Below are 12,460 nucleotides of genomic sequence, written 5' to 3'. Positions count from 1 at the left end.
CTCCTTGCACAGGCTTGAATGAAATCACATAACTGCCTGGGTGGGGATCAAGCTGAGGCCTGCCTGGGATCCCCAGCCTCCTCTCGGAAAGAGGTGGCTCTGTCTTCCTCCTCTATTTGGCGGTTGTTTGGGGGACCTGGGGGTGTGTGGGTGAGTGGCGTAAACACAGAGCCCTGCTTAGGAGCCGGGGAGAAGAGTTGTGCAGAGTTGGTGAGTTTGGAGCCAAGGTTAGCAAATTATAGGTCTCTGTTCTGGCGGCAGGGTTAGGCAGCTCAAATAGAAACTGCTTCACCAGGTAGATTCCTAATTTATAAAGTGTAACTTCACAGCTCCTAAAAGGGAAATGGTGAGTTAGTAAGCCAGCATCATTATACAACTCCAGACTACATGCCTGCTGGGAGCATCGCCCTTGAGCAAGTTGATTTTTAAATGTACGTTCAAGTTTTTTTTTTTTTTTTTTCTCTTGGGATAGAATTAGGGCCCAGTAAACAAAGCAGTGCATGTGGTGTGAAACAGTCGGTCATTCCTGAGCCACTTGGGGAGTAATTAGGAACACTGCTATTTATTATCTTTGCTTTTTTCCCTGCATTTTCCACATTCCTATGAATATAGTCAGAAAGTCTTTTGGACTTCTTAAAACTTCAGTTTATATTAATAATTAATATGGTTCTACTCTGCCTTTGTGCACAGATAATAACTACTCTGTATTAAAATACTCTGTAGGAGCCTGGTAAAAATGTTGACGTGGTTCTGTCACGTGGTACAAGGCTAGCCGTGGCTAAAGAACTCCTGAAGGTCAGTAGAGAAAGGATAACAACGGGGTAGGAACCCGAGTAAACGATGTAAGTGAGCAGTTAACAAAAGAAGAGTTAAATGGCCACTAAAACTATGAAAAATGTTTGCTTTCACACATTTGAGATGTAATTAAAATGTTCATATGCATTTTTACCTATCAAATTGAGCAGCTTTTCTTTTTCTTTTTTTTTTTTCATAGTTTATTGTCAAGTTGGTTTCCATATAACACCCAACAAGTGCCCTCCTCCATGCCCATCTCCCCCTTTCCGTTCTCCCCCTCCCTCATCAGCCCTGGAGCAGCTTTTAAAAGAATAAAATTCAGTAGCCCGGATTGGCAGATGAGTGGGAGGATGGATGTGCGTTTTCCAGCAGGGCTGGTGGGGGTGGAAGCTAATATAACCATCCTGGAGAACATTCTGGCAATAACAGATTTTTAAAGCCATATAATTTCACCCCAAGAGTTTAGTTTTAGGAAGGTATTGAGGATGTTTATGTTGACAGAGCTCCAGAACTGTTGTTGATCTCAATATAATTGCAAGAAACGCCTTTAAAAAATTTTTTTAATGTTTATTTTTGAGAGAGAGAGAGTGGGAGAGCACGAGTGGGGAAGGGGCATAGAGAGAGGGAGACACAGAATCTGAAGCAGGTTCCAGGCTCTGAGCTGTCAGTACAGAGCCCAACGTGGGTCTCGAACTCACCAACTGTGAGATCATGACCTGAGCCGAAGTCGGATGGTTAACCGACTGAGCTACCGAGGCAATGCGGTAATAGCAAGAAACTTATTAGACCATTTTAACGAAGCAACCTAAATGCCCCTATAAGTCCTGTTTTGTAGTATATGTTGATCATGTACAATTAGTCAATAATAAGTTAAAAAAAAAAAAAAAAGATCAGTCCTAAGTCATTTACAGTTACCAGCCTTTGCCTGGCTTATTGCTGTGATCAGAAAAGCAAAGTTTCAGGAGCTTTTATTCCAAATGACTTTATTCCATAAGAATCTTCCTTTGTTCTCTTCTTCTCTCCTTCTACCCCCTTCCTGGGCAATCTCTGGCAGCCACACGGCTGAAGCCCCTATGAAGAGGCCTCCTAAGTCTGCATCTCCAGCCATGACTCTTTTTGGAGTTCCAGACCCACATTTCCAACTGCTTTTGAACAGCTCCGCCTGGATGGCCCATCAGCATGGCAAACTCAGTATGTCCAAAAAATGAACCAGCCTCTCCCGAGCCCCTGCGCCCTGCTTCCATTCATGGTCTGATAGTCTCAACCCGACACAGACCTTTGGTTCAGCCGTGTCCCCCTTTCTGTCTGTGAAAACCTTACCAAGTCCTGTCCCTTTTTCTTGGCCGGGGCTCCTCCCCATTGCACCCACCCCTTGCTCCCTCTTTTCCATCCTCCCCAGAGAACCTTCTCCACATCACACTGTTTCCTTTCTTTGTGTTTCGTGTCTCTGTGTGTTCTGACCGGTCTTCTCCGTGTCCTGTTGTTTTTCCTGCCTCCTTGTGCAAATCCATCTTCCATTCACCTTGTCGTGTTCTGATTGTATTGCTCCTCTGCCCAGGATGCTGGCTCTCGTCTTCCTGTGGGGTAAGAAGGCGCTCAGGTTTGGCTGCAGTCTGGCCCCCTCACCTCTTTGGGGCTCCTCCCCCTTCTTGAGACCTCTGTACGCTGGCAAATCTGAGCAAAGAACAAACGTGCTCTGTTCTTTTCCCGTGGCTAAAACTGCCCTCATGTAATTCATTCCAACAGAATGAATTCCAACCCCCTTTCCAACTTACAGATTTCTTTTTGAAGCTTAGTTCAGATAATGGCTTCTCCCATAAACTCTGCCATGATCTGCCATAACACTCTCTCAGGACCTCCTTTTCTGTTCCTCTCTTCCCACTCAGACTTAGTTGAGCTTCAGTGAACGCAGATCTTCTGCAGGGTCTTCATTGCCCCGTGTGGACTAGAGGCTTGTACCAAGGGAAAAACTTGTTCTTTTTTGTCCAACCCGGTTTTTCAGTGCTGGTTTCATTTTTGCCATGACATAGACTTGAAAAATTTACCTCCCCAAACATAAAGTCTGGGTTTATTTATGGTGAGGTCTTTATTTATAACATTAAGGTTAGCAAATAAGTGATTACAACTGTTAATGCCTGTAGATTGCCCTCTTTCCATTACTCCCTCCATAATAATTAAAGCAGTGAAGAAAATTCATGACTTTCTATACTTTTAACGGTATTTTTTTAATGGTGTTTTTTTTTTTTTGAAATGAGATTAACCTAAACAGGTGTGGTTGAAGGCTGCTGTTTTAAAATTAGCTTATTCTTACGGTACGTGCTCCTACTTCAGGTTTTTTTTGTTGTGTTTTTTTTTTTTTTGATGACCTGTTTTTCCCTGTATTTCAGTTAGATGTACATAAACCCCAGAGGTAACGGTGGTGGTGGCAGGGAGTGGGGGTGCTTTCACAGCTGGATGGGGAAGAGACCTAGAGGGTAAGGTGCCCCATAGAGCCTGCAGACAGCTCACGGAATACACCTGTACGTGTGTACGTCCGAGAGCTGGGCATTATTATGCATGAGTCTGCGATATGCTAGCATGTGGGGGAAGCACGGAGGAGCCCGTTACCTGAACTCCTCCGTCAGACTGAACACGAGCCTCACTGGGACTGGGAATTGAGTACGGCCGGAGTGATTTTTCCCTCCAGGCTGCCTCAATTTATGTCCCACCTCCACTGCTTGGAGCCTCTGGGACCTTTGGCAACATTTTTGTTCTCCTTATGGTTCAGTTTTCTAACCTCTAAAACAGAGAGATTAATTGTACCTACGTCATAAATCTGTGAGTCTAAAGGAGACCGTCCACGCCTGGCTTGCAGGCAGGGACCGCAGGAGACAAAGGGCGGGGTACTGTGTACCCGTAGGCGGCACACTGTGCTAGGGTAAATTTTCATAGAGTAAACAGTTTCCCTTCATTCAGGGAAAACAGTACTTTGATAGTCCATAAAATTTTAGTTCTCTTGGCTTCATTTTTTTTCTTTTGCTTTTTACAAGTAGTCTGTCAAGTTGGTTTCCATATAACACCCAGTGGTCATCCCCACAAATGCCCTCCTCCATGATTTTTCTTTTGCTTTTTGAAGATGTTGTTTTTAAGTGATCTCTGCGCCCAACTCAGGGCTCGAACTTACAGCCCCTGTATCAAGAGTCGCGTGCTCTACGGACTGAGCCAGCCAGGCGCCCCTAGTTCTTTTAGCTTTGAATCCATGTTTGAAAATAATTCTGTCCAAAAAGGAAAAATTTTTTTAAAGTTTCCTGGTTCAGCTTCATATTGAATACAAGTCTTCCAATGCCAGAAATAAATGTCTTCAGATTCCAAAGAGGTATCACAAACCTCTTCCTTCCTTTTATTCTCAGAGTGAAAAACAAATTTATGGTGTTTCTTATCTTAAGAACATCCTCAATCATGTATATTTTCATATCAAAAAGGAAAAAATAGTATTTAATTGTTTTGCTTATGTTTAAATAGGCTTTTCCCAGTGGGAAATGGAAATATTTAAAGCTGGCATCTCAAAGAGACAGCAAATTAGGAGCATACCTCAGAATTATAAATGAGCAATGGCATTGTTTCTTTCTCGGGCGAATGCCTAGATTCTTCTGCTGTCCTCGACCCCACACTTTAGAGGAGGGCAGGGTCAAGTCAAGGCCTGCCACTCCCAAAACGACAGAAGGACATCCAGGAAGTGTCACTTCCATCCCTGGTAAGCCTCATTTTGGTTTTCCTGAGAGACTTTAATGCGTTTCCTTTAGAACTGTGTCCATCCAATGTAAATCCCTTGGAATGGTTTTATCTTCCGTAGATGTGACTTGGTCCATTCAGGCTGCCATAACAGCAACAGCAGCGGCAGAACCAGATTGGGTAGTTTATAGACCACAGAAATGTGTTGTTCACAGTCCTGGAGGCTGAACAGTCCACAATCAAGGCGACCAGCATGGTGCTGGCCAGGGCCTTCCTCCTGGTTCATGGCCAGCTGTGAGCATAGCTGGAAGGGGCAGGGACCCGCCCACAGTCTCTGTTACAAGCCACTCATCACAGCCTCTTTCATGTCCTGCTTCCTCTGTGCAACTTTCAAGATCTCCTCCTATTTCCACCAAGTTCACTTCACCATTTAAGCAGTTATGTGGCGGAGCAGGTCATTATAGTGTACGCCACTGTCACGTAACTGCTGGCATATTTGTTATGCTCACACGCTTTGCTTTTCTGCAGATCACATCTGTCCTTCAGAGATAAGCTTTGGTCCTGTGTGCGGCTCAGAGCCTCATCCCCTTATTTTACTGCATCCCCCACAAATACTTGGTTTTCTCAGACTTCTTTTTCTGTTTATTATTTACACGACTCAGTTTATTTGTTTTGTGTGTGCCTGGTTTTTTCTTTTTCTTTCCAGTTACGTCCTTTCAGACAGATACCGTAGCAGGCCTTTTCGTAGCTGTGTAGGTGTGCCAGAAATACATTTTTTAAATTCTCTTTTTTAAAGTTTTAATTTAAATTCCAGTTAGTGCCATATGCTTTAAGGCTGCGATGCCATCTAGATAGAATGAGTGGGTTATTAGTTGCTTTACCAACTGATTAATAGAAAAAAATTAAGTTTACTAAAAGTATTATGAGTAAGAGCATGTTAGATGCATATTGAAAGCAAATAAGAACAGTAATATCAGAGTCTTTTTTGCACAAATATATATTAAATGCACCAGGAAAACGAAAGTACTGACTAAGAAATAGAGCATGAATATTATTTCAAAATCGGAAGAACTGGGAAAGCTATGTTACGTATAAGGAACTTTATTTATTCGGTCTTTTATTCATTCATTTGTTTATTGAGAGCAATCGAGCAGGGGAGGGGCAGAGAGAGAGAGGAAGAGAGAGAATTTCCAAGCAGGTTGCAGTGCAGAGCCCACCTTTGGGGCTCCATCCCATGACCCTGGGATCCTGACCTTTCCCGAAATCAAGTTAGATGTTCAAACCGACCGAGTTACCCAGGTGCCCCATATTTAAGGAACTCGAATTTGATAATGCAGACCTTTAAGGATAGCTTTGTTTAGATATGAATACTGGTTGAAGACAGTAGTAGCTGCCAGATTTCGTGAGATTTAGAGAAATGCCTTTTTTTATTGTTTCTAAGTTTTTATTTCGATTCCAGTTAACATATGGGGTTATATTAGTTTCAGGTGTACAATGTAGAAATTCACTGATTCCACACATGTCCCAGTGCTCGTCAAGCAAAGTGCCCTTCTTAATCCCTGGCCCTAGAGAAAGACCTTTTTGTGTTTTCTACGGTCCAAATGAGAGGAGTCTTGGTGCATGCGTCAGTTGCTAAATGCAGGTTCCCGGTGTCAATATTAGGCTGTGCTGTTACTTGAATGAATTCATCCAGACCTTTGCCGGTTTCCTACAGGGTTTCTCTTTCCCTAGAGCCTCTAGGAGTGTGCCCCCTCTGGCTCTCTGGTCCCTGTGACAGTCTGGGTTTTCTGGGCGTGTGCGGGCTCTATCCTTCTAGCGTCTGCCTGCAGGGCTGTGCTCTGGGGACTCAGTCCTGCCCTGCTTCCTCAATTGTGGACCAGCGAGCGGGGCGATGCCGGCCCTAGTTGAAGGTTGGGTTGGCTCCTTTGGTCTCTTCTCATTTCACTGCCTCTCCCCTGCCCCCGCCCCCGCCCCCGGACCTCCACATAACCCAAAGGCTCTAAGGAAAGCAGTTTAGAAGTGACCAACACAAACAGATCCCACGGTGAGGCTTAATCCTGCTGTGCAGTTCTGTTCTGGGCCGCCTGGCTCATCCTGACCGTTGCTGGGAGACTCCCTTCCCCTTTGCAATAAAAACTACTCTTTCGCCTAGTATTTGGGAAGAGTTAACTCCATTCATTCGATGACATAGGTCGAGAACCTTGAAGTCATCCTTGACTCTTCTCACTTTCTGCTTTCTGCCTTCAGAGTACGCCCCACTCTGCCAGCCTGGGCAGCCCCCTTGTCTGTTTCTCTGCTAGAAACTGCAGCAGCCTGCCGGCCTCTGCCTTTTTCTCACTCTTTCCTCCCCGCAGCCTTGCGTAGTAGTTAGGTACATGGCTTCCCGGACCACATTGCCTGCGTGCATACCTGGTTCTAGGGTCACGTGGCATCGAGCACATTAATTAGCCTTTCTGGGGCTCTGTTTCCCTCACAGTTAAATGAAGATGAGGATAATGACACTGTTTACCTCTTTTGGTTATATCAGATGCATTCAAACACGCAAATCACTTAGAACAGTGTGGGCAGATGGTCAGCATCCAGCAAACGTTAGCCCATGGGTGGTACTGAGGTTATTGCCATTGCAAGCTTTTATTCATCCACAACCGAAACTGACCTTCTTAAAACACTGATCAGATGCGCTTCCGTTGGCTTCTTGTCACTATTAGCGCAGTATCCAAAGTCCTTACCGTGGCTTGCTAAACGCTGCCTCCTCTGCCCTTGCTCACTCGAGTCCAGCTGGCCCGCAGCGGTTTTCCACTTGGCCCAGCCGTTTCTGCCTTTGCTCTCATTTTCCCTCGGCCAGAATGCTTACCCACAGATATTTGCACAACTTGCCATTCCCTTCATTTCAGTCTCTGCTCAGATGTGAGCTCCTCGGAGAAGTCTTCCTTGACTTCTGTTCCAGAAATCATCCTGTTATTTTCTGCATCCTTCAACTTTATGAAACGATAACTACCTAACATTATATCTATTTATTGGTTATTTATTTCACTACACTAAGGTCCATAATAAATGAAAATAGGGAACTCCATTTTGGTCATCATTGTAGCCACTTCCCCCACCAAGGCCTTTCAGGTACATGGTTGATGTTGAGGGGGTGTTTGCTATGGGATGGGTAGGGTGGGGCGGCGTAGGGTGGGGTGGGGGGTGGATGAACAAAGAATGATTTTCCCCTTCATTCTTTGCTCAAGAGACGCCGAGGTTACCAGATAGTTGGAGAGGCCTGAGTGAACTTTTTAAAGATGAGATCACTTAAGACTTCAGGTTGGCTGGTTTGGCTTGGTTTGGTTTGATTTTCATTCTTATCCATGGATAAGAATATATCATGTAATTTACCAAAATTGTCCTTATTAATCGCACATGGATTAATCCCACTGCTAAATTGGTACCTTTTTTAAAAGTTTGTTTTATTTTGTGAGAGAGAGAGAGTGTGTGTGTGTGTGTGTGTGTGTGTGTGTGCATGTGCACGTGCGCGTGCACTCACTCACAGGAGGGGCATAGAGAGAGAGAGAGAAAGGGAATCACAAGCATGCTCTGCGCTGTCATCATGGAGCCAGACGCGGGGTTCGATCTCACAAACTGTGAGAACATGGCCTGTACCAAAACTAAGAGTTGGGTGCTTAACCGACCGAGTCCTGCAGGTGCCCTGAACTGGTATCTTCTTATTGAACTGTTCAAGGTCTGCTACTTATGCCTTTCCTAGTTGCTAGTGACAGGGAAATTGTTTGGGTTTATTGAACCCACTGAGCTCATGCTGTTCTGACTGTTGCTACCAACCTCAAGTCCCAAGAGAAAGCATGTAAGTCTGTCTGGAATCAGAAAAAATAGAGACATATGGAATATTCACCAAAAATTCTACTTCTGAAGGAGCTCTAGGTCTAAGTTGTTTGTGAAAATGTCATTTTGTTTTTTAAGCATTCATATTTAAAATGCTTCCTAGTCTTGGGGTGCCTGGGTGGCTTAGTCGGTTAAGCGTCCGACTTTCGCTTAGGTCATGATCTCGCGGTTCATGGGTTCGAGCCCCATGTCGGTCTCTGTGCTGACTGCCAGCTCAGAGCCTGGAGCCTGTTTCAGAGTCTGTGTCTCCCTCTCTCTCTGACCCTCCCCTGTTCACACTGTCTATCTCTCTCTCTCTCCTAGAAATAAATAAAAATTAAAAAATAAAATAAAATAAAATGCTTCCTAGTCTCTCAGAGATGGAACACTGAGTTACTTATTCACTAATCAGTTGAATATGAATTTTAAAACTTAGCACTTGCCATTTATCCTTTAAATTATGATGTAATTTTACTGTGTGATAGCTTTACACTAATTTATTGACATTAATACTGATCTGTTTACTTCAATACATGAAGAAATTGGAGGATTTCAAGAATAAGTGGTAACCTTGACCATCTTATTTTTTGTTTTCTTCATAATTCCCGAGGTTTTTTAATTTTAATCACGCTTTCTGAGTTCAGTTAATTACTATGTACTACAGTTCTAGAATGGCTGAGTTCTTTTCATGCTTTTTATTTTAGACCTCTTTTCCACCTTCGTGCTTAACACAGCGGTCTTCTGAACTACATCTTGTTATAATCTGAGTGAAAAAATGACTTTCTTATTTGAAGAGGAATTAGTCACATGCTAATTTTACACCTAGCCTTTTTATTTTTTTTAAATCACTGACAAATGAGTTACTGTTTGGAGTTGAGCTAAATTCAGAGACGGTATCAGGATGGGTGTTTGGCCGTCAAACAATAATCATGGTGGTGTTCTGTGAGCTCAGGGAGAATAGAAGTCTCCCCTGGAGCAGAACCAGAGACTCATTTGACCTTGATTCTCAGTATGAATAAAGATGGAAGTAGGTCCTGCAATCCTTCTAACCTTTGGGATTTCGAGCAGGGACACATGGCTCATAACAGCCAAGTTGTTATTCTCTGATTCTTCGCTGTCAGCTCCTCCCTTCACGGTGAAGCAAACTTCACCAGGCTTTGGATTACTACCACCCTACTTTTGTAGTCTTTGTGTCAATGTAGAATATCTTTGCCTTTTCTTATCTACAAAATAGGATTTTTTATATAGGAGAATTTAAGTGTAAAAGTAGCCCCAAATCAGAGATTTCTTTTATAAACTGTTTTCCCTTTTTATTCATATATGTATAGACTTTTAAAATCATCATCGTTATTATTACAGGCCATGGTTGCTTGTTATCCAGGCAACGGAACGGGTTATGTACGTCACGTTGATAATCCAAATGGAGATGGAAGATGTGTGACATGTATATATTATCTTAATAAAGACTGGGATGCCAAGGTATGCAGCTTACTTGACCATTCATTTTTTTTTTTCTCATAGGTATTAAGACCCAGACTCCTCTTAGGTGAGACTGTCTTTCATACATGGAATAGTTAAAAATTTCTTAGGTTTGTTTCAGTCTTGGGTATTAGGAGTGGATCTTTGTAAAGTGAAACAGGTAATAATATATCTCAAAAAGTGGATTCCCTTATTTTCAGATATTAAAGCATTCATCCAAAATGTAACATTTTGTTGTTGTTGTTGTTTTTCTTTTAAGTAAGCTCTACTCCCAGCGTGGAGCTCGAACTCCACCCCGAGATCAAGAGTCGAGTGCTCTACTGACAGAGCCTGCCAAGTGCCCCCCCAGATTTAACCGTCACCAAAATGTACTTGATTAAAACATATACCTTCTAATAGCTTTAAAAAAAAAAAAAAACACGCTTCTGAGAACACTTGTTTTATAATGGCTTTTGAAGGAGATTGTATATAAATAATTATTATGGATTATTTCCTACTTCCTGCTGCAGAGATACTGTCTGGCATTGAGTTATTGAATCGAATATTGGAGGCAGGATTCCTTCTCTCCTGATTATGGAAAAACTAGAAGTTTATCAGTGCTGACAAATCGTATAAAACCGACTAGAGTTTACAGTACCTTTGAATCTCTCTTGTTTTAAATATTTACTTGCTTATATTAGCCTGAGTTTCACTTGAGTTTAAATCATTGAAACCTCAGAAGCATGTCATGCTTTGTTTCTGCTTTGAAGGTTGTTTAAACTAATTTTGTGTTGATTTTTTAAAAATCTTTATTTACCTTTATTGAAGCAAAATATTCAAATAAAGAAATGAAAACAATGTATAGCTATGTGGATGTTCAGAGGGAACACACTTGGATAGCCAGAGTAATTTTTTTTAATGTTTATTCATTTTTGAGAGAAAGAGGGCATGAGCTGGGGAGGGCCAGAGAGAGAGAGAGAACGAACCCGAAGCAGGCACCAGGCTGTGAGCTGTCAGCACGGAGCCCGGCGTGGTCTTTGAACTCACGGCCTGTGAGATCATGACCTGAGTGGAAGTCGGACTCTTAACAAGCTGAGCCACCCAGGCGCCCCAGTAATTTTTAAAAATCAAATAACCTTTAAAACATTTCCCTCCCACACACAAACATTTACACAGAAATGAAAAGCACCAAGTCTTAAATATGTAAAAACCTAGTCCTGTCCTAAATCATATCCTAAAACCTAAGATATGCTCATGGTGCTCCAGTAAGCTTTCTGTGTCATACTGATTTAAAGATTTTCCTCTGTCCTTGCCCAAGTTCAAAATGGAGGTAAGATTTACTCCAAAGTAGTTGTTGAGGGATTATGTCAACAAGCATGCTTTTTCTATTATAGCTTTCAACATTTAAAAGAAATAAATTTGGTCATTCACCTTGAGCCCAACATACAAAACAGACTGGTGTAACTTGGTTAAAACTTAAATATTTCCCCCCCCCCATCTTGTGAATATCTTGAAAGCTAGAAATATGTTTGAACAACTTCTGACTTCTGTATTTTGTTAGGTTCTTTCTATGTTGATCTTCTTTTAATTTTGATATGACCTAACCAAGGTCATTAATATATAGTTTTCTAAATTAGTACGTAAGCACAAAAAGTCCTTAGGATTTGTGTATGTAGAAGTAAAAACTTCATTGCAAGATTACAGTGAGTACGTACAGCATGGAGACATCGTTCTGGGTGCTGGAGATAGAGCACAAATAGAAATAGCTCTCCTAGAGCCTGGGATCTCGTGAGGGAACAGATCAGTAGATTAACAGTGACAACTGGTTATGCCCAGTGCAGGATAGATTACTGTGGGACCACATAGGGGGACACCTAATTCCGGGGCCAGGGAAGGTTTCCCAGAGGGGGACTGGAAGTTTTAATGATCTCTTTTTAACCATTTTCAGCAGATCACCTGTGATAATCCCAGTGACTCCAGTCAAAGGGCAGGGGGTAGAAAGGATATGTTCTTGGTCATAGTCTAGAGATTCCTTAGATGTTTGCATGAGTGCCACGGGAACGCATCTGAACAGAGCCTGAGGAAGGCGGGCCCGAGTACACAGTAGCTTAAATGTAACTTAAGGATGAGTCTGATAAACAGCTTGTCTACAGATTCTGGGCATAGGCTCAGCCTCCATGATGTCTTGATTAAGTATGAGTTCCTTACAATTTTAGAATCTACCTGCTTAGGAGTTTAGTTCTTCAAGGGTAATGAGCTACTCAGTTGGGTGGGTTTTGCCTCACTTTAATTCCCCCAGATTGTACGTACACTGAGGACAGCATCTGTGTGTGCTATTCCTTACTCTGTACCCGGGGCCCAGTACAAGGCCCAGGATGGTAGACACTCGGTTGGTATTGGAATGACTAGGTGAGTCAATCTGACCTCAGATAGAGAAGGTTGTGTGTTTGGGTGAATAGTAATGATCCTTTCTGGATGGAATCCAGTTCTATACGCGGCTAACCGTCAATGTGTGCAGCCCAGTCTAGCAAGGGGGAGCCCCCGTTTCTAATAATGTCCACAGTGGTGACAGTGATGACCATAAATGAGGACACCTCTACTGATAGGTTGAATTCCTTAAGTAGGAGGCATTAAATGT

At 42.7% G+C, this 12,460-nt stretch overlaps 1 protein-coding gene across 4 annotated transcripts in view; it reads left to right on the top strand.

Annotated features, from left to right (window-relative positions):
- Positions 1–12,460, top strand: part of EGLN1 (egl-9 family hypoxia inducible factor 1) — a 60,698-nt gene that overhangs the window by 40,903 nt on the left and 7,335 nt on the right. For 3 of the 4 annotated variants that reach the window (XM_039241241.1, XM_039241239.1, XM_039241243.1), the window contains exon 2: positions 9,724–9,843. The exons of the other annotated variant lie outside the window; for it this stretch is intronic. In XM_039241241.1, the coding sequence (XP_039097172.1) occupies positions 9,724–9,843 (120 nt within the window). The remainder of the gene's footprint in view (positions 1–9,723; positions 9,844–12,460) is intronic. 4 annotated transcript variants of the gene reach the window in all.

This window comes from Hyaena hyaena, unplaced genomic scaffold, assembly GCF_003009895.1.
Source record: "Hyaena hyaena isolate Hyena2069 unplaced genomic scaffold, ASM300989v1 scaffold_193, whole genome shotgun sequence".
NCBI classification, from domain to species: domain Eukaryota; kingdom Metazoa; phylum Chordata; class Mammalia; order Carnivora; family Hyaenidae; genus Hyaena; species Hyaena hyaena.
The sequence above is the reverse complement of the archived record's forward strand: the minus strand, read 5'-3'. Positions and strand labels throughout refer to the sequence as shown.